The 22,779-nt window shown below is 41.7% G+C and overlaps 1 protein-coding gene across 2 annotated transcripts in view; it reads right to left on the bottom strand.

Annotated features, from left to right (window-relative positions):
• Window positions 1–22,779, bottom strand: part of RANBP10 (RAN binding protein 10) — a 49,799-nt gene that overhangs the window by 3,019 nt on the left and 24,001 nt on the right. Inside the window, exons 5-13 of one of the 2 annotated variants that reach the window (XM_081018359.1) lie at window positions 16,247–16,269; window positions 10,955–11,139; window positions 9,272–9,384; window positions 8,067–8,175; window positions 6,333–6,481; window positions 2,739–2,934; window positions 2,256–2,380; window positions 1,663–1,808; window positions 403–514 (exon numbers count right to left, since the gene is read on the bottom strand). In XM_081018359.1, the coding sequence (XP_080874485.1) occupies window positions 403–514; window positions 1,663–1,808; window positions 2,256–2,380; window positions 2,739–2,934; window positions 6,333–6,481; window positions 8,067–8,175; window positions 9,272–9,384; window positions 10,955–11,139; window positions 16,247–16,269 (1,158 nt within the window). The remainder of the gene's footprint in view (window positions 1–402; window positions 515–1,662; window positions 1,809–2,255; window positions 2,381–2,738; window positions 2,935–6,332; window positions 6,482–8,066; window positions 8,176–9,271; window positions 9,385–10,954; window positions 11,140–16,246; window positions 16,270–22,779) is intronic. The other variant, XM_081018360.1, reaches the window with a different exon arrangement.

The raw sequence follows: 22,779 nt of genomic DNA, 5'->3' as shown, positions 1-22,779 counted from the left end.
GCAAATTAGTGGCATTATGCCCTCTTTACAGAAAGGGTGGCTGAAGCTCAAGCTACCTACTGAATTCATGGGTGAGGTGAGATTTTGCAAGTCTGCTCCCCACTCCAGCTTTCACCTCTGTGAGGATAAATATGCGTGCAGCAAAAGCACACACAGTGGCTATGGCTTCGCTCAGCAGTCCTTAAAACTATGGCAGCGGCTTAACACCATATATTTCAGGAGATCTTCATGGAACATGGGGAAAACTAAGCAAAATGTTGGGGAAAATTAAAGAACACTGCAGTAATTTTGCAAGGTAAGCAATAATCCTGCCAGCTGCACTCCAGCATCAGTAGCCTCACTGCAGAAACAGGTGCATGCAGAAGAGAAAGGTCTGAGCTACCTCACCGTTTGTCACCTTACCCAATATAGCGCTATTGAGTGCAGCACACACGGGTTCCCGCTGGATTGGATCTAGCTGCTGGCCAACGGGACAGTTCCATGGATCAGAGTAGGCCAGCAAGCTGAACGCGTCCTGAGTGAAAGAAGAGAGGCTTGAACAGCACTGCAACACATACACAAAATACCAGGATTCTCTAAGTGATGGAATGGGCCACCTGAAATTACTGAGTCTCTTCAAATTGAGACCAGAGAACACATACTCAGTATGCCACATGAACTCACTGCTCTGCTTGGGAGAAAGTGGATCTAAAGAAATTGCAGGGAAACGATTATATGGATTCCCAACATGTTTTAAAATACTGAACTAAATAGTTTTTAACTCAAAGAGGACAAAGAGCACTTTGTCCTGTTGGTATTTAACTACTATTCTTGGTCCAATCAAGATGTGTAATGGCTCAGTTCAGGCAGTATGAAAAACCAAGCTTAAGGAATCCCATCTCATGTGACAAACTGCAGTTATGGCTACTGCACCATGGATGCAGGCGCAAAGATAAAGCTAAGTGATGAGTATACAGAAATGAAAGCAGGCAAGTGACACTAATCTACATCTTTGCCTGTTCTATCTTTGAAAGCCTGAATGGTAGTTTGGGTTATGCAAACCAAGGTGACTTCTCTGGAAAACAGGAGGGCATAGAGTGTCCTTATTGTGCAACCCTTTCTCCTGATGTGAAACAGAGGGCTCCAGGGCTTCCTTGGCAGTGGTATCTCATCTGTGGAACTCTTTTAGCTATTTCTTGGTAGCGAATCTAAAACCCTTAGGTGTCAGGGTCAACACAGTACTATTTTCCTTGGGTTTTAAAACAGTTTTAAGTGACCAGTTGGGTGTTGATGGTTTTATTAGTTTAAAAAACTCCTCCTGCGACACTGCTCTATTGCCTTTTATTTTTACTTTTTATTTTGGGGCCATAGCAAGAGTGGTAGAACATCTGTTTTGCATGCAGAAAGTCCCAAATTCAACTCCTGGAATCTCCCAGTAGGGCTGGAAATGTCCTCTGTCTGAAATCCTGGAGAGCTAGTGCCAGTCAGTATAGACTGAGCTGAAAGGACTAAAGGTCTGACTCACTATAAGGCAGCTTCCTATTATACTGTTTTTATTTTTTATTGCAAGCAACCACCATAGCAATTTTATATTGAGAGGTGAAATGGGGATATTTTGAATGAATGAATGGTTTCAAGTTCTGGGTCATGAATGTGAATGGGGTTCTCAGCCACATGGCACACCTGCAACATTTTTTTATGTGTCGTATTCTTCCCATACTCTCTGCACAGCTGCTCGCTAAGGGTCTGCAGCTCCCGCCCAAACTGGATCATCCGCTCAGTGGCAGCATGGTTCCCTCCACAGAGCTGCCTCTGAGGACAGCCATCTTCTAGAGCAAAGGAAAGAAGAAGGGAAAGTGAAAAGAAGGGAAGGGCTGGAGCACCAAAGCAATCACCTTCCTCCATCTCTGTCTCCCCAAAAGCCAGTTAGTTCAATTCCAGTGAGGTCAATAGCAGAAGGCTCAGAGGAGTCCCACCACTAGAAGCATTTAGTTTTAAAATGCTGTCCATCATCAGCTATAAATTACATTGGCACTTCAGTCTTGGTGCAAGAAAATTACTTCATCATTTTCAAAATTTTACTGTTTGATATTCTAATGATCCAACTAATTTTAGAAACAATTTTTTTTTTTTTTGCATCCCATGCCCTCTCTGTGGGTTTCTGGACTGGAAGAGGACCCCAAGTAGCAGTTTCCTTAGGGAACATCACCCACACTTGCTAAGCTGAGTGTTCCCTGGAACAGAGATGAGAAGATGCTTTCCACACTGAACCCTACCCATGCTGGAATCATCTGTCTGCAGAATCTCTTCATGTTTGTAAGTGCCATTCATTATCCTTGTAGCAGAATTCTCCAGGACTCCATTGGGGTAGTGCTCTGCCTCCATCTCCATCTCACTGTCACTGTGTGAAAAAAAGGAGGGTCTTAGAAAGCAAAGGAGTCTTCCTGGGGGAATGAGAGGAATAGCTAACAGGAAAGACAGCGTCAGTGAGGATTAAAGCACACTGCAGATCAACCAGAAGTTCTTGGTGGATTTTCAGACTGAAATTATAAAATTTATAAACTGCTGTGATTAACACAAGTGTCAAATTATATTGAAAGGGAATTCAACTGGGTCGGAAAAATGGATTTGTGTGTGTGTCTGCTGCTTGTGCATTTGCAAATGCCTAGGCGTAAGAAGCAGGACGCTACATCAGTTTCCACCCCCTGTTACAGCTGCCTGCTACACACTTCTCACTAGAAAAAGTGCTTCTGTGCTACCTGGTCTCTTGGTTGCTGGTGCTGCTATGCTGCTGGGACTTGGTGGAATCTGTGGAGTTAGACTCTGAGTAGTTCACCGATGAAGGGGATGACGAGGAAGAGGATGATGACGACGAGCTCAGTGCTGGATATTTACAGTGGCTCTGTTTGTTTTTTATGGAAGTAACTCCATTGCTACAGCTTGGGCTGTCCGCTCCTGAAACAGAAAGAAAAGAATGAGGACTGGTGCCCCTGCTCTGTTTTAATGTTGCAAGGGGATCTGGACAAACCCACGTCAATGTCCACCTTAGACTACCATATATACTCGAAAATAAGCCGACTTTTTCAGCATATTTTTAATGCTGAAAAAGCCTCTCTCGGCTTATACTTGAGTGAGGCGGGCGGCGGCGGAGGGACGAGTGCCAAGAAAGGAGCCCTTTATCGCCGCTCATCCCTCCACCGCTGCCCGCCTCTCACAAGGGCAGGCACAGGAGCTGCGGCTGGGAGAGGCACTGCGCTGAACTGTGCCTCCCCCAACCGGGCTCCTATGCCTGCTCTTGCAAGCAGCAGAGGCGGTGGTGGAGGGATAAGTTGCCCAAAAGGAGCTCCTTCCTCCTCCTCTGCCTTTGCCCCTGTTGGCGGCAGCGGCGGAGCAAGCTACTTGTTCTTCCTCCTCTTCCACCACTGTTGGCAGTGGCAAAGGAGGAATGAGCAGCCCAAAAGCAGCCCTTTCGGGCTGCTTGTTCTTCCTCCTCCACTGCCACCACCACCACCACCAAGTTTGTGGTGTGTTGAACCGGCTTGTACTCGAGTCAATAAGTTTCCCCAGTTTTTTGTCCTAAAATTAGGTGCCTCGGCTTATATTCGGGTCGGTTTATACTCGAGTATATACGGTACTTAGTCCCTATTTCTGTTTTTTTTAAAAAAATAGTATTTATTAAAGTTTTAAGTTTACAAAAAGGCAAAAGTAAAAACACCAAATTAAACAATAACAAAACCAACACATCACAATAAAAAACAGAAAGGTAAAAACAATTAAAAAAAACAAAAAAACAAATCGAACCTTCCCATAACTTATCTTTCATTTGCTTGTTTCCCTGACCTCCTCACACCTCCCTTTTTTGTATTCTAAATCAGTTATCCATTTCAGCAAATCCTTTCCCTCTCTTCAAAATTTTTATCCTGAAAATATATCTTAATCTTGATATAAGTTTACTTTCCCTCTTTTCACCAATTAACAGTCTGTTTTTCTTAAATCTTTGATACATTTTTGCTAAAATCACTTAGATTCATTCCAACATCATTCTAACGTTCATTAATTTTACAATGTTTCTGTAAATAGTCTTTAAATTTCTTCCAATCTTCCTCCACCAACTCTTCTCCCTGGTCTCGGATTCTGCCAGTCATTTCCGCCAGTTCCATATAGTCTATCACCTTCATCTGCCATTCTTCCAGGGTGGGTAGATCTTGTGTCTTCCAATACTTTGCAATAAGTATTCTTGCTGCTGTTGTGGCATACATAAAGAAAGTTCTATCCTTCTTTGGCACCAATTGGCCGACCATGTCCAGGAGAAAGGCCTCTGGTTTCTTCAGAAAGGTATATTTAAATACCTTTTTCAGTTCATTATAGATCATCTCCCAGAAAGCCTTAATCCTTGGGCATGTCCACCAAAGGTGAAAGAATGTACCTTCCGTCTCTTTACATTTCCAGCATTTATTATCGGGCAAATGATAAATTTTCGCAAGCTTGACTGGTGTCATGTACCACCTGTATATCATTTTCATTATATTCTCTCTTAAGGCATTACATGCCGTGAACTTCATACCTGTGGTCCATAACTGTTCCCAGTCAGCCATCATAATGTTATGTCCAACATCTTGTGCCCATCTAATCATAACAGATTTCACCGTTTCATCTTGAGTATTCCATTTCAACAGCAAATTATACATTCTTGACAAATTCTTAGTTTTGGGGTCTAACAGTTCTGTTTCCAATTTTGATTTTTCCACCTGGAAGCCAATTTTTTTATCCAAATTATATGCCTCCATTATCTGATAATAATGAAGCCAATCTCGCACTCTATTTTTTAATTTTTCAAAACTCTGCAGTTTTAATCTGTCTCCCTCTTGTTCCAAAATTTCCCAATATTTTGGCCATTTAGCCTCCATATTGAGCTTTTTCTGAGCCTTCGTTTCCATTGGTGACAGCCACCTTGGGGTTTTATTCTCAAACAAATCCTTATATCTTATCCAAACATTAAACAGTGCTTTTCTGACAATATGGTTTTTAAACGCTTTATGTACTTTGACCTTATCATACCATAGATATGCATGCCACCCAAAGACATTATTAAAACCTTCTAAGTCCAACACATCAGTGTTCTCAAGAAGCATCCATTCTCTCAGCCAGCAAAAAGCCTTAGTCCCTATTTCTGATGCAGCTAACCACAAGCAGCAAGACCTTGGTCTGATCTAATGCTTACTCAAAGCTGAAAACCACACACCACAATACATCTTACTGAAATGTGCACAGAACACACATATCCAGGCAAAGGCAAGTGGTCAAGTACTTACTATCAGTAGACAGGCACTTGCAAGATAAAATGGTATGAGGAATGTGTCTAAGCAACATGGATATTAATTAATGCAATGGTTATGTGACATGGACATCCATATTGGACAATACCTCTAAAGACAAGCACCTTAAGGAGCAATTCTGTGGTCCCTGAGACAGCATTGCAAGGCCAGAGGATTTATACCTCTCTCACCCCACCCATGGATCTGCCATTTACTTACATTTCTGTGTGTGGGTTCTGATCAAGACTGTGGTGCTGGGAGGAGGTGACACTATCCTTTCTCTTCCTGTTATCTTCCTTATTAGGAAAACACTTAAGAGACAATTCTTCTTGGAAGTGGAAGGAGTTTTAAAATGGGCAAATGGCACAAGAGGAAAAGGTTGGCCCTGATCTAACTGAATTGTGGCCCTGATCTAACTGAATGCCCGTTTCCCCTGTTGACTTTTTTAAAGTTTAAAATTAGACAGGATATCCAATTACACATCAAGGTCATTTCTAGTTTCGCCTTCCCTGTAGGCCTACAGAACCTACAGTGGGGAAAGGCCATAGCTCTGCATGCAGAAGATCCCAGATTTCATCCTTGGCCTCTCCAGGTAGGGTTTAATAAAATCCCTGCCTGAGCCCCTGTAGAGCCACAGCCTGTCAACATGGACAGTACTGAGCTAGATGGACTAGTGGTCTGACTTGGTATAAGGCCTAGGCCCTAGGTTCCTATGTACAGACAGGGCACTGAATGAATACAGTGGTAAGGCCTATAGGACAGTACTTCTCCACACCCTCCTGAGCTTTGGCTCTTCTCTCACAGTACAGGGAGAGAATTCCTAACAAGTGGAGTGAGATGTGAACACACCAAGAATTCTCCCCAAACATCTCAAGTGCTTCATTATGGGTGCACATTGTGTAATAAGTACCCTTGGGCAGGGAGCTGGAAAAGTACTAAAAGGGTTAGGGTTCATTTGCAGAATGCCTGAATGTGGCTAGAGTGCTCTGTAGAAGAATGCCAAGTAACTGATTTCCTAGCAGAGAAATCAACACTTACCAGTGCTGTGAATGTGCAAATTGTTAGAGCCGTGCCTTGGACTTAGGTTGGGGGAATCAGGGTAGCTGTCCTGGGATTTGGGGCTGCGGGCACTGAAACAACGTACTTCACTGTCTGTTCCATTCACCATCTCCACAAACTGCCGGCACCTGTGTGCAAGGAGAGAGGAAGAGAAAGAGTTGAAACACAAAATGCCAGAGCAATGGATGCTGTGCAATGGTTCACAAGAAGCATACAAGCATTTTAGCACCCATTAGTAGCTGCAGCCTAGAACAAACAAGGATCTTTAGAAACCACCAGATGAGAAAAGCAGCATTCTGGTGTCAAAAGCAAAGTTTTCAGCTAGAGATGTCACCTGCAAGATGATACATGAATTTAATGTTCCATTCAAAAGCCCAGTATAAAGGAACCAGACACACGTTAAGCCCCTTCCCAAGACAGGAAACCACTCCAGCCACAGAGCAAAATCTTTTTACTGAAATGTCTGAAAGTGGCACTAACGAGTGAAAATTTTCTCTCTTGCTGAATTAGTATTCTTCAGGAGCTGGAGCTAGTAGATAAGGTACCCGGTCAACACATGAAGCTGTCTTACACCAAGTCAGGCCATTCATCCATCTAGCTCAGTATTGTCTATTCCAGGGTATGTTTCAGGCAGGGGTCTTTCCCAGTCCTTCCTGGAAATGCCAGCGCTTGAATCTGGGACCTTCTGTATGCAAAGCATGTGCTCTACCGCTGAGCCATAGCATTTTGGCTTCACATTGGGAGCAACCATTCACCCTTAAGCTTTGCTTCTCATAGAAAAGGATTAGCATTGTGCAGCAAGTGTTAATAAGAGAACCATGAAGAAGAAATGAGACAAGTTTCTATACTGGTAAGCTGCTTAGAAGCCTACTTTGGCATCAAATTAATTAATTAATTACAAGATCCTTTTATAGTTCACTTTTGAAGGAACAGATACAGCAAAGCCTAGCACCTTGTTCCATGTTCCATCATTGCAGACAGCCACTTCTAAAATCACAGGTGTGTTAAGAGTAAAAAAAGCTGATTCTCTGTGAAAGTGGTATAGGTTCAGACCACAACTTAGTATGACCAACTATATCCAGTGTGGGGAACTTTTGGCTCTCCAGATGTTGATGAACTACAACCAGATAATCTACCTGTACTAGATTATTAGACTGTGAGCAAGGGTGGTCTTCTCTTTTGATGCTTGTACAGCAATTAAAAATGTAAGGTGTTTTATGAGTGCTAATAACAAAAGCAAGCAATTCAGGTCTGCATGCCTGTTTTGAAGTACAGAGAAGGAAAAGTAACGATACCACAGAGGAAAACGGTGCCATTGCAAATAATGTCTTAACACAGAGAGATGTTTAAAGCATCTTTCTATAGGTAAAACAACCTTTCACTGGATGATTTGCCATCCCCAGCTCTTCTGGAATAAGTTGGAATGTGGCTCAAGCCTGCTACCCTAACCAATGGGGTCACCTTTTCAGCACTATACATCACTTATTCTTCCTTCATTTAATAAATTTATTAACCACCATTCAAAGTGCAATGATCTTCTCCTGACAGCTTCTAACTGTAATAGCCAAAGTAAAGACCTGGAATGTTTGTATCATTGTATCATTAGACTCGTTTTGATAGATCACAGCCAGTAGTTCCAGTATAAGCCTCTGTCTTCTTATGTTCCTCACATTGCAGGTCTTACTGTACTTGAAAGGATTTGGATGTACTCACTTTAACATAAAAAGGAGATTAGGATTGTGCTCTAGGAGTCCTGGGTATAGCTGTTGTGTGGCTTCAATGGCTTCCCCCACTCTTCCTGCCAAGACCAGCTTCTGTATTCCTGTAGATGAAAGCAGAATCACTGGGATGGAACAGTAAGATTGCCTATAATGACAGGCAGCATATAATCCCATAGGTAGACAGGCAATAAAAATGTTGGACTTTATCTGAATACCTGAAGAACATGAACCTATTTAATTGCAGATGATGTTCAAAGGCCTTTTTCTAGATACTCCTAACTTCAGAGGATAGATAAAAGTGACCACAAATAGGGACTTCAGTGTGATGGCACCCCAGTTGTGGAATTTCTTCCCCAGAAGGTACACCTGGTGTCAACCGCAGATTATTAGGTGTCAGATAAAAAGTGTTATTCTTGTCTTAAGTTTTTAACTGAACAGTAATACTGATTTATCTGCTGGTGTTACAATACCTTTATGCTGCTTCCTGTTGGTTTATTGATTTTATTAATTTTATTGATGTGTGAATGTTGTACCTGATAGTTGTTTAGTGATGCTTTACATTACTTTATATGAAAGCTACTCTGAGAACTTGTTAAGAGGCAAAAGGAACCCCCCCCACACACACACATAAAATGATTTTATTTTCATTGTGAACCACTATGGGAGTTCTTATGGCAGAAAGATTATCGATAAATATTGCAAATAAATATTAGTAATTCAGCAATTGAGAGAAGATACTGGTCTTTCAAGTGCCATAAATCCTGCATGGAGTTAGAGGTATAACTCTGTACCCAAAGCAGTGAGTTCTTTGCAAAGGACAGCCAAAGACAACATGCAAGTTTTTTTTTATGTATGCATTTAAAAAAACAGAAATAAATAATATAGGTTTGGCAGATTAAATAAAAGAGTACCTATTTTCCTTGAGCAGACTATCCTGCTTCTAAAGTTCTCAAACCAAACATTTGGTTTGGGAGTGGCAGGATGAGGGGGGGGGGGGAATGATGAGACACTGGAACACTGGCAGCCACAGAAGAGGACCCAAGGGAAGTTGTGGAGGATATTGAGGTTCTACCTAGTGACCACTTCCATTTGGCATCTGAATATGTGGATATTGGACTGAAGACATGCTGCAGGCAGGAAGGGCTGTCTCTCAAGTCTTCAGGGAAAGTTGTGAGGAAGTTGTAGGAATAAACTTACTTTGTCTGTTCTTTATAGAGATCTGTTCTTCCTGGATTGTACTTTCCGTCACCCTGGCAAAGGCAGTTGCTGTAGCACAGTACCCGTGATGGACCAGATAGGAAGAGACCATACTGGGGGGAGAATACAGAAAGCAAATTGTAGAACGGGTATCTCTGTTAGCACAGAGCCATGGCAAAGCTGTAAAACAGGGCTGTCCAACAGGTTGATCATGATCTACTGGTCAATCCCCAGGGGTTTTTTGTAGATTGTGGATGATCCCTGGCTCCTCTATCTGGCCCCACCCCCTAGATTGCTATACCAGAAGATGGAGCTCTCGCTGTGTTGTTGACTGTTTCATTAGCAATCTCTTGGTGAGCAATTTATTATTTATTCCCCTGCCCTGATCCCCCCAATAAACGAGATTTGCCTCCCTAAAAAAAGCTCAGCAACTTTGACCGGAACACCCCCCCAAAAGGGGTAGATCACTGCCAGTTTTTAATTGTGTGAGTAAATAGCAGTCTCTTGGAAGTTGGCTATCCCTGCTGTAAAATATATCTGGAAGGATCACATTAATTTGAAGTCAGACGGTGTATCCCAGAGTTGTCCTTGGCCCTGCTTCCTACAATGAAAATGTCACACTCTTATATGGTGAACAAAAGCATTTGGGGAAGTGAACAGAAGACACTACTCTTGGTACATTCCCACACACAACACAGGAGTTAGGCTAGCCAAAGGGAAGAGATCAACTCCTGCTTGGGTATGAACAGTCAAACTGTTATTTAAGAGCACCCAGGAAATGCATGCATTATGGTGAAGGAAACCTACATTAATGTTGCAAACTTTTTTTTTAGTATCACTGCATAAGATGTTCAAAATGATACTGTATTAATGTAAGTGAACAGCAAGTGACCCTGGACCAATTTACTGGAAATCCTATAATGAACCATTAAATACACTGCCTGTCTTACTGAGGTCTGTAGCAGTCCTATAAGCCTATCTAATCCTTTTTGAAAGTCATATATAATAGAACACTAATCACCGTGCTGTAAACCGCTCCACAAAAATAATCAAAGGGCATTATAAAAATATGTCAAAATATATAAAAAAATCCAAAGCGATAGCACCCCTGTCCTCTGGAATGTAACATGCTTCCCTCCAGGTGTTGTGGTCTACAATTCACAACCAATGGTCAGCTGCCTGTTGATTTTGCAAAGCTTCATCCAAAAAAATTTCTAGGAAGAGGGGACATCAGATTCTCAGTCACTTCAAATTCTGTGCTCTGGAGCTCTGTGCTTCATTTCCCCTCATTTCTGTCTGGGACACAAAGATATAGAAGCTGTAATGCTTCTCCAAACCATCGCCTTTCCCTCCACATCTGGTTCAGTGATTTGCCAGTGACTTGTCCTCAGACAGGCTAAAAAGCAATCAATCCAGACAGTTCCTGAAAGCAGCCCTCCACTCTTGAGATTGCTACTGAAAATGAAATTTGTGCAGGTTTGTTTTTGTTTTTTAAAAACGAAACACATGTGCAGAGCAAAGCTCTTTGTTCCTCATTAGCATTAAGGAACTTTAACACACACAAAAATTGTCCAACATAAAGGAAGAGGGGTGCAGGACGTACTTTATAAACAGACCACTCTATAGCAATTGATGTTCTTTAAAGAAGCTTCTAAGTAAAAAGAAATTAATGCTCCCACTCACTTCTGTAGCATGGCTTGCCATTCACCTAGCCGGTCGCCTATGGGAAACCGCTTAATGGTGCCCTGAATCTTTGCTCGCCACTCCCTCATGTAATCTTCGATGTCAAACACAAACGGCTGCTGCCCAAAGTTGGCATCCACTATCTCTCCGGGTGTCTGGAGCCCCACAGTGGGATATAAATTGGCCTGCCAAAAGAAGAAACCCCAGTTAAAAAATAGGGCCCCTTTCGGGAAGAAAGCTAACATACATTTTTCTCTGAGCCTCCAAGAATCAGCTGAAAACAAGCAAGGGTGCTAATCTTAGAGGAAGCTCAAATGAAGCCTCCAGATTAGGCAGACGTGACGAGCACTATTCAGAGCAATTTATAAGAAACCGAACACAATATATGAGGAACCAACTAGCAAAAAAACCCAACCCTTTATGACATAGCTATAAGGTTTTACTGAATCTTTGTGACTTCCAAGAGCAGTATGGGAAGTGAGAGAGCAAAATTAAACACACATGGCTCCATGTCAATCCTTGCATGAGTTTGCAGATTGCAAGTTTCCCCAGGGACTTCAGTCTTCCTAAAAACAGACTGTGGGAATGGAGGAAGGATCATTTGCCTTAATGACAGTCGCAGAATATGTACTCATAATCTTCCAAGACTAGAATGAAAGCTACTCCAGAACCTCCACAACATTTTACCTTCGTGCTTGTAGTTACCTATGGCAAAAATACTTTGTAAACATATCCTCTAAGTGCCTCTGAGAAAGGTACAAGCAATGTGTGCTGGATAGAGCTTTAACAGCACCAACAGTTTTGAGAAAGAAAGAAAAAGACAGCTTAGACAAAGCAAAGCTACTATGGAGAACTGGAAGAGAGCTTCCAGCATCTGGAGGCAAGCAACTAAGAGAAAGCAGTGTTGATTACTGTCACAAGGCCTATATACCAAATAACTACAAAACAAGGCTTTAAGAGGTATGTAAGATACTTAGCCCATACAGTGGTACCTCGGTTTTCGAACGCCGTAAACCCAGAAGTAAATGCTTCTGTTTTCAAACACGCCTCGGAAGTCAAACATACCACGCGGCTTCTGCTGAGTGCAAGATCCTGAGGCCTAGCTGTTGGCTATTGTTTGGTTTTCAAATGTTTCAGAACTTGAACTGCCTTCCGGAATGGATTACATTCGAAAAGAAAGGTACCACTGTATCTACCTTTCCTTTCCAACAAGTCATGTCAGGCAGTGAATTGTGCTTTTCTAATCTGTCTTGTACATTCATTCCAAATTACTCGTTTGACCTCCCTAATAACTTACACTTCACCTTCTAGTGAGCTTGTCCACATTTTTGTGGAAAGGGACATAGGAAGCCGCCTTGTATACCAAGTCAGACCATGGCTCCATCGAGCTTAGTACTGTCTACACTCAGTACTGAGTATTTCAGTAGCAGATCTCCAGGAGGTCTTTTCACAATTGCATGCAAACATGTGCTCTACTGCTGAGCCACGACCCTTCCCCAATATTCCCTTCTATTCCTTATCTTCATTCAGGTAACCTTGCTGTGCTGCTTTCTTTTTGCTAGCTAGAAGATTCATTTCTTGCATTCCCTTCCAGGTGCTAGGGTGGTGTAATGATTAGAGTGTTGGACTAGGACCTGGGAGACCAGGGTTTGAATTCTCACTTAGCTATGAAGCTCACTGGGTGACCTTGGGCAACCAGTCTCTAGGTCTAAGCTGCCTCACAGGGTTGTTGTGAGGACAAAATGGGAAGGGAGAACCATGTACACCACCTTGAGTTCCTTTGAGGAAAAGGTGCTATATAAATGTAATTTAAAAAATAAATAAATCTGAAACCCAGTACCCCTAGTGAGAAGCAATGGTCAAGCATGCTCTGAAAATCTAGGTACTTTATCGGGAATATTATGAAGTCCTTACATATGCTGCTCACTTTTTCTCAGCAAGAAACATTCTTAGAATTGCATTACTTTTCACACCAGGAGAGGAAGAATGGGCAGGTTTGGTTGACTAGATGCAGCCTGAGTCTGTGTAGAGGGTGACAGTAAAGAAGAGGGGTGGGTTGGAAGAGTACCCTATCCTGTTGGTTGTAATTCCAAAGAGGAAGGAAGTCTAAAATCACATCTGATTGGATCAGTCTACCAATGAATCAAATTATTTTAAAAATCCAAAATCTTTCTTGATACCAGTCAAGTCAAGATTGTATATAGCCGTTCTCCTTTACAGCTGATTTTGAATTCAAGTGATGCTACAGGAACAGCCCTCACAGAAAATAAATTCATTGCCATGCAGCTAAGAACTGAATATCCAAAGGTTCAGAATTAAGTGGACAGGTAGAGAAGAGTTCAGTGCCTAGGCAGAAAGGAAGCTGAAGAGCTAAAATTCAGCGTAAGACTCATGCAACACTCTTCCAAGCAACAGAGTAACTGCAGTAAAAAAACCAGTGTACTGGGAAGGATTAGATAAAAGGCAGCTTAAGCTTCAAGGACTGCTACTAAACTGGAAAAAGAACACAACTTCAGAAGTAGTAGACTGTAGACAAAAGGGCAAAGAATGTTTATCGTGTGCAAGTATTTCATGGAGTTGCAGACTGATTGCGTAAGAACTTTTCAGCACAGGAGAAGCAGATGATCTCTGAAAAGAGAATCACCATTCACAGATATGAACCAACTTAATTTCATTTCTAACAGTGGGTGCTAGAAATCATATGATTTAGGTGTTTTCATTTATTTTTATTGATTCTGTAACCATATTGAATTTTCATTGTATTGTAATTCACACTCTACTAGTGAAGTCAATATCCTCCCGTTCTGGATCACAGGGAAGTCCATATGCAGTAACCAAATCCATAACCTAGAACAGATTTCCAAGCATGGTTCCCCAGATATTGTTGGATTACAATTCTTATCGTCCCTGTTCATTAGGCTTGCTGGCTATGGCTGATGCAGATTGTGGTCCAATAAAATCTGGGGAGCCAAGGCTGACTAGAAAATGTCTATCTTTCATTAGGAACTATAGCATTCTATCTTTCATTAGGACTGGCCTTAACAGCAGGTAGGCAGGATCTTGGATGTGCTGCAGGACATGCAAGCAAATTGGGGAGGGAACTAGCCATTGCAAAGAAGTACCTCTTAAATTGTTTGCAGCTACCCAGCTAAGAGTGAACTCTGCAATTATATAAACTTACATTTAAACAAGCAGGGGCCCTGCTCCTTGACTGGATCTTTAACTGTTCATGAACACTTTCTGAAAGGAACTAATGCTACCTACAAATCATCTGAACAAATGACGTGTCTGAATGCAGCAACAGATAACAGTGAAACAACCAGACTGATAGTAGCAATGAAAACCTTGGACTGCAATTCAGCTGCACTTAAAGCAGGCTTCCTCAACCTCGGCCCTCCAGATGTTTTGAGACTACAATTTCCAGCATCCCTGACCTCTGGTCCTGCTAGCTAGGGATCATGGGAGTTGTAGGCCAAAAACATCTGGAGGGCCGAGGTTGAGGAAGCCTGACTTAAAGGTTTCAAACAAAGCTCCCCCTCCCCCCAAAAGTTTGTTCCTTGGTTGTTAAATAGTTGCTTTCAAAGCTAAGCAACCATGGGACATGTAATATCTGCATGTACATACATTTTGGGTTTGATTTTCAAGAGGTTTTAAAGTATTAAGCTGGTCTATTATGCTATGTACCCACAAAATACACACTTCCATTTGGCATTGCAATATTATCCAGCCTTGTAAACTAGCTCCCCAAAGTTACTAATCTGCGAGTGCGGATGCTAACCTGCTTAGGGGTTAGTACCCTGTGTGTCCCATGTTGGCTGTGGAAGAGAGGGCAGCATGTATATGCAAACTACTGGCCTGTTAACGGGTGGTTGTTTTTTTTAACGCCTTCCATCAAGTAGGCTGACAGAAAAGATAAAAAGCAATCCATCCCTACATTAATCTGCTGAATTTCCCGGATGGTTATGGAGGAAAATGACTTCTTTTCTTCCACAGCTAGCAGAGATACCAAGTGGGCTAATGGAAAAGTGATGGAGTGAATGCTCCTCTTCTGCCAGCTTGCTCACTTGCCTGCATGAAATTCTTGGTTGCTCATGGCAACCGAGCGAGTTGTTAAATACAAGGTTGGTATCTTTGTTGTAGCTTTCAAAGTGCAAATTCCAGCACTTGCATATGCTCAAGTTAAGTCTATTGTCCTCCAGATGCTGTTGTACTACAAATCTAATCACCCCTGACCATTAGATCTGCTGGTCAGGGCAAATGAGAGTTGTAACCCAGCAATATCTGGAGGGCCACAGGTTCCCACTCCTAACCTAACTCATGGATGGTCTACCTGTTCTCCCTACTGCTGTTGCAAAATTGTCTTTTTGTAAGCCTGTTTGTTTTGCATGTTTTGGAAGTGCAACTGCTTACATGTTTTGTACTCTGGTGCTGATTCCAGCACACAAAATGCATAATCTCAAACTTAAAAAGTACATGCTGGTATGCATTCCTGCTTTTCCTTTGCCGCATGCTCCAGTGGTAAGCAAGAATGCATCAACCCACATGCTGATGCACATTTCTAGAGAGGGGAAAAATTACACATACATGCACTGTTTCTAATGGAATGAATGCATGTGCATTTTGTTATCGGCTCTGGGACTCATGTACAAAGTTCCATAGAACAAAGCAACGCTCAGACTACCATTTCTATCCAAGAGCCCTTGAACTTTGCTCATGCTGAAAAGAAATTTCTTACTTGATTTGCTACGGTGTTGTTAGATTTGGACTAGCAAGTCCAAGAGGCAAGGAAATGTTTGGATTGTGGATGTAGTTGGTATAGCAAAAACAAAATGGAACATTTCAGAAACTGGGAATTCTCTTTGTTTGCTTGGCTAACTTGCATTGCTGAACAATTCACTAACTCATGTTATTTTTAGCTTGCCTGAGGCAGCCAAGGCAACATAGAGGTCCTGCTTTATTCTAGACAGACGTCTTGCATTGTTTATTTTAAAGCAGGCAAACCATATCCCTGAAAAACTATTTAATTCCAAACAACCTTGCAATAATTTGAGTTTTCCCTACACTTCCAGTATGTTCCAAGAAAAGCCTGATAATAACCAGCACCCTTTCTGCAGCTAGTTTTGCTAAAAGAAACTTGCCAACCTGATTCAATGCAAACACATCAAGCAAGGAGCCTCATACTAACCACTTCCAGATGGCATGGCAAAAAGAAGACATCAAAATATCCCAGTCAATTTCCCCCTCCCTTCAATTTGAATCTTTTGTTAAAGTACTGAAAATAGTTGTACTTACAGGGAGGTCTGTAAAGGCTATACCTGTGGGGGAAAAAATATTAGAATTAAGACAAAGGATTTCCTCCCATTTGCCTACAACTTTAATGTATTACACATACTAGAGCATAATAAATTCTATGTTGGGCCTCAACAGAAGCAATTTGTGGTTTGTGAAGCAGGATCTTCCATGTATTGCAATCTTCGGTGACATTAGGAAGACTTGCAATGTCTATTTGTGCTTTCTCAGGAGCAATTCCCACTGTGTTTGGTGGTTCTTACTTCCATGCAATTATATTTAGGACTGTAGAATTAGCTCCTCAACCTAACCTTCAACTTAAGGCTGAACTAAAGGTTTCATAAATAGTGAATTAACTCACATTGTGAATTAGAACCTTTTCAGGGAGGTTAAAGTTGTCAATAAATTTTCAGACAAAGACCAACACCAAAATTTCATTACCCTCTATTGCCCTCCAGGAAGGATGCAAAAGAGTGAATGGGTTCGTACCAATGGAATTCATAGGATCCGAGCTAGTAGTTCAGAGTTTGCCTGCATATGGAATCAAATTAAACTAGGGGTGTGTGTGTTAATTTAATGCAGATCTGTTAGTGACAATAAAACTCATCCAAAGTTTAAAAGCTCTAGTTGGTTTTACTTGTTTCTTTAAGGCAGAGGTGGGGAACATGGGAGACATCATCATGATTTAAGGATTTATTTCAGACAGACAAAAACAGCCAAGGATTCAGATGAAGTAAGAGAGGAATGTGGCCTGGGGAGGGGCGTGGCCAAGCAAGAGTCCCAAGTGTCCCAGACAGAAAGGTTTGGAAGGTCTGAGCTGTCTCTGAGCTTCCTCTTCTCTTTGCTTTCGGCTGCAGGAAAGCCCAATTACCTGCAACTACATCTGTGTACATTCATTCTCTTATTTCTGACTTTCCCTTTCCACTCTCTGTCATCTCCTTCAGTTACAAAGTTCAGGTTGAATGCCCTGTAGAGTAGAAACCAGGCCTTTGGGGGGGTGTCATGTTAGTCTATAAAATTTTAGGAACATGGGGGACACCTTAGAAAAACACAACTGCCACACTCAAATGATTTAATACCATTCCTTAAAATGAGAATTACAGGGTAACTGCACATAGTACTGGAGAGAACCATTGTTTCAGGAGACATGTTTCACTTTGAAATTGTTAGATGCAGGTATGTTTCATGTCACTTTCACTCTTTACAGCAGGGGTGGACAACCTGTGGCCCTCCAGATGTTGTTGGTCTACAACTTCTATCATCCCTAGAGTTGATGGAAAATAGATTCCAACAACATCTGGAACACCACAGGTTGCCCACCCTAACTTAGAGAAAGATGGAAAGCAGCTGGCTGCATCCACAGTGAAACTACTATCTTAATCATTCAAGTGACACCAAAGTCATTGTAATATGGGTGCCCTGCAGTAACGTCTGAAACAGGTCTAAGAGCAAAAGTTTTCACGTTACTTGTTACAGAAGAATTTGCATGCATATGCACACACACAGAACCCTACATTTTACCCCTATACAGTGGTACCTCGCAAGACGAATGCCTCGCAAGACAAAGAACTCGCTAGACGAAAGGGTTTTTTGTTTTTTGAGCTGCTTCGCAAGACGGAAACGTCTTGCAAGTTTGTTTCCTTTTTCTTAACACCATTAATACAGTTGCGACTTGACTTCGAGGAGCAACTCATAGAACGCGGTGTGGTAGCCTTTTTTGAGGTTTTTAAAGACTTTGGTGATTTTTGAAGCTTTTCCAAAACTTTCCCGACACCGTGCTTCGCAAGACGAAAAAAATCGCAAGACGACAAAACTCGCAGTACGAATTAATTTTGTCTTGCGAGGCACCACTGTAGCTTTTGCTGCTTCAAGAAAAACCAGATACTTTGTGCATTATACTTTGGATAATTCAAAATGGCTTCCAGGCACATCTAATCAAAGCTTTTGGTGTCGTTATTAAAGCAACACCCAAGAAGTAATTCTGTCCCACAGAAAATAATCCTCTGACAGTGCACTGAAGATCTGAATGAAAGTTTTAACACAGGATATATAAGGGATAGAGACTTTGTATTTGGGGAAGGGAAGTTTCTGGCATTAACAGAGGGTATCCTACTTACAGCCATTTCACTCCACCCAAGTGAGATAAGATAAGACACTGAGGGTTACAGAACTCAAAGTAAAGAGTTTGGTACATTTCCAGATTAAGGTCAATTACACTGCCAGCTCTAATTCCCAATAAACTAGATGTTCCACCATCACCACCTTTTCCTTTCAAGAAAGCAATGCACTACTGGACTCTCAAGGAGAAGTTTCAAAGAAGGTTATAGGGCTCTCAAGAAGGCTGCCAACTTAGCTGGCAGAATCAGGGAGCCTGCAACTGCTCCCCCCGTCACATCTGATACAATCAGGCGCCTCCAAACCAGGTTGAAGGTTTGAAAGAGATGCTGAGTAACAACTTAGATAAATTAAGATCTCACAAGTATAGATGTTGATCCCTAGAATATAAGATTACATATAAACAAGAGATTCATATATATAGAGAGAGAGAGAGAGAGAGAGATATTACTGAACTTAATATCACTGGTTTGTTATTTCTACCCAGACTTCACTTGTGCTTTCTTGTTTGAAAATTTGAAATTATGGTTTCTGGCTATTCAGCAAATATCAATTTCCTCCCCTCAAACAACTGTGGTGTTTCAACTTTGGTGTTTCATTTGGAATCTGAACCAAAAATACCCTAGCCCTTTTAACAGATTAAGCTATTGGGGAGGGGGAAGATTTCTTTCACAGCAGGGTGGAAAATGTCAGGCAGACTCATCCTACAGAACTGAATACTAGGAGCTTGGGTTGTGAAATTTGCAAGCACTCCCTGCCATCCTCCAAATGGAATGATTTCTTACTTTGTCAAATTCTATCAGGACTCTTTTTTTAGAACAAGGATCTGGTATTAGATTGAAATAACCAGCCCTGCAAAACACACCTTATTTTCAGAAGCCCTGAAATATCATCTCCACATCTTAAGTAACCAAACAACAGCATAGGCCCTCACTACATTTGAGACCTATTTTTTCATATCCTTACCATGGAGGGGAATTTGCATTAAGATACCACTTGCTTTTTACTGCACCTCAGGCTTGAAGATGGCAGTTCCTCCATGCAGAAATCATTCCTTGTAGACCTCTGTCTTTGTCCTACCTTTCTTGACTGTAAACACCTAAAGATTTTTCTGTTGTCCAACTGATTTTAGAGAATTTGCTCTTTGTTCACTTTTGGATAGACTATATTCCTCTTACAAACACTCTGGGAAATGCAACAATTTCTATCCAATAGTGTGAAAGAGCTCCCAGAATACAAAACTACTCATCTGACCTGTTGGTTAGACAATATCCTCAGACAATATCAGTTTTCAAACATGTCTGTTTAGATCCAGAAACAAGCCTTAATGGAAAAGGTAATATGCATAAACTATAGTGCAATATCCTATCAGTGAAATTTACACTGACTGACCAACCAACCTTTATGCTTCAGTCTGGGCCCACCTGAACTAAGCCAATAATATACTACGGATATATACCAGGAAGATAGCTCATCCAATTTCTCCCTCTTGCCAGAACAACTCTCTGTGCACTTAACCCTAATTGGGGTTTGCACGAGAGGCTGCCTGTCTCTGGTGACACAGTTGTTCTACAGGCATTTAGAAAGCTGTCACTAAAATAGGAGCATCTCAGGACAGATTGCTTCCAGTTTTAGCCAAGCACAGCAGCTTTAACACGTACAGACCAGCAATGCTGGAGGCTGGAAAGGACGACAAGCACTATATAGGGAAGAGTAGGGCATGAAACACATTAGTGCTAATGTAATTGCAACATAGCACCTGATTGTTAAAATAAATAACTTGAATGCTCTGAAAGCAGGTTATTATTCCCATCAACAACAAGAAGTTCTTTTAGGAATAGGTTTGGTCTCTCAGCTTTGCCCTCCACAGTAGGAAAAATCCTCCCCTCAATGAAGCAATCCAGAAGAACAAAGCTTGCAGGTCTGGTAGCAGGCCATCTGAACATCTGTTGGGTTAGACAGATGACTCTCCAATCCAGCAAAGCTTCACAAATGGACAGCCAGGTGCTTCTGATAAGCCCACCAGCAGGGCATGGAGGCAAGAGCCATCTCCCGCTTTTGTCCCTCAGCAATGGATGTCAATGGCATGTTGCCTCTGAATCAGGATCTTTCCATTCAGCTATCACTCCCAGAAGCCACTAAGTGGAAAGCCACCACTAATTTGTACCCCTTTAAAGCTATCTAAGTCAACAGCCTTCAGTGCACTGAGGCAATCAGATAGGCTAATTAGGTGCTGTGTGAAGAAGTACTTTTTCTGGCCAGTCCTGAAATGACAGTAAGTCCGCAACTTACATGCATTTAACTTGTGTACGTTCAACTTTAGGCGCTTGGCAAATTTTTTAAAAAGAAAGGGGGCAGTCTAGGAAAAAAGACTTTGGCCATCCCACTCACCATTGATCCCGATGTGTTTGACTATACATAATTTTGGCCTTGGGTGTGATCCTCGGAATATAACCCCTATGTAAGTTGCGGGCTTACTGTACTCTTAATCAATTTATTTGGGTACCACAAATTCTGGAATTGAGAGATAGAGGAAAAAACCCTGCTTCCATCACACTATGGATCATTATATAAAACCTCAGCTGTCTCTCAAAGACAATTAATCGAGACCAGAGCTTGGCAAACTTCTCTTGCAACTAAAAATTCCCCAGTATGTTAGCTTTCTCTCTGACTGAACCCAGAATTAACAACTAAAGCACAAAATGCAGTTGAATTCTATAGACAACATCCATCCATGCAAGCAAACAACCAATGGGAATGCAGGAAAGTCCGTCTAAAATCTGCTGATGTTCTAGAAAGAGAACAGGCCCACGTAGTGCCTTCACAAGAGGACCTCACTGATAATTCTTCAGTGGAAGCTGTATTTGATGCTGAACTTGTTCTTTGTGTAGGCTGGAGCAGGCAACCCGTGGACTTCACATTTTGCTGGATTACAGCTCCCATCAGCTCCAGCCAGCATGGATAATGGTCAGGGATTAAAGGAGCTGAAGCCCAACATAGACTGGAGGGCCACAGGTGTTCATCCCTGACCTAGACTGATGGATTACAAGAAAGAAACCTGACTACATTCTCACCATGATACTGAAGGCTCAGAAAGAAAAGGAAAATAAACCATAGGGTTTTTTTGGGGGGGGCAGGGCTTTAGTAGATAGGAAAATGACTACCATGCTCTACATAGCTCTCTAGTCTCTGGTCAGTACCACCACAGCTTAGCCCCAAATCAAAATGAAGAGTAAATTTGTGCACATGTGATTATATAATGTCATCTGCATACTTTCTCTTGGTATGGAGGCTGATCTAGGGGACAAATTACACATTTCTCTTAAAGATCAGCAACCTCACATTTAAAAATTCTTGAGTGAGTGCCATCTGGACCTTTTCATATCTGGTTCCTTGGACCTGGGTCTTGACACCTCAGTTCCTCAGACTCACTTCCTGAGAAAGTTCAGGCACATGAATTTTCCCTGTATCTTCCACAGTGAAGATGCAAAGAATTCACTCAGCTTCAGTGCTGTCTCCTTTAGAATACCTGTCATCCAAATGACCAACTGCCTCTCTCTCTGCTTGCTTCTAATGAATTTGAAGAACTTTTTAGTTGTTGGTCTTTATGTTTTCGGACAGCAATGTGCTCCTCACTTTTTTCACATCCCTTACTGTCTGCCTGCCCTTTATTTGCCAAAGTTTATGTTCCTTTTGGTTCTCCTCATTTGGATAAGACTTCTATTTTTTAAATGAAAGCCTTCCTTGACTCTGCTACCATATTCTTGGCCCTGGTGTTCCCTTTCCTGCTCTGCAGTATATTTCTAGCTAAGCTTCTATTTTTGCAGTTTTGAATAACCGCTAAGCATTTAAGAGAACATTGACTTTGCATTTCAACTTCCTTTTTACCAATCCCCTAATTTTTGGGAACTTTCCCCTTTTGAAGTCAAATGTGAGTGTGTTGGACTTTTTTTGGCAATTGTCTACAAATGGCTAAATTTGACAGTGCCGTGGTTTCTGGTCTCCATTAGTTCTCACATCACATTGGGCACTACTTAAGATTGAGTCCAGGGTTACCTCCCCTCTGGTCAGCTCCATGACCAACTCTTCTAGGGCTCGGTCATTCAGGATACCTATAAATGTTACCTCTTTGTCATGACTAAAATGTGCATGTACCCAGTCTATGTGGGAATAATTGAAGTCACTTCCTCCTCTGGATACCTCCTTTGGTATCATTCTCCATCCCAAGATCACTTCGAGCATTTTAGAAGATCCCCAGCACTAAATTATTTTGGCAGCTTGGTATTGCCACCCACAGCAATTCTGTTGAGATGGATGTCCCTTCTGAGATTTTTAGTTTGTGGGATTCTACAACCTCTTTGACATAAGCAGCAACAACTCATCCAGTATGCCCTTCCGAATGAGATTATATCCAGAGATAA

Source organism: Podarcis pityusensis (genome assembly GCF_964106645.2).
Source record: "Podarcis pityusensis genome assembly, chromosome: 8".
Classification (NCBI taxonomy): Eukaryota; Metazoa; Chordata; class Lepidosauria; order Squamata; family Lacertidae; genus Podarcis; species Podarcis pityusensis.
Note: the sequence above shows the minus strand (reverse complement) of the source record. Positions and strands in the feature narration are given on the sequence as shown.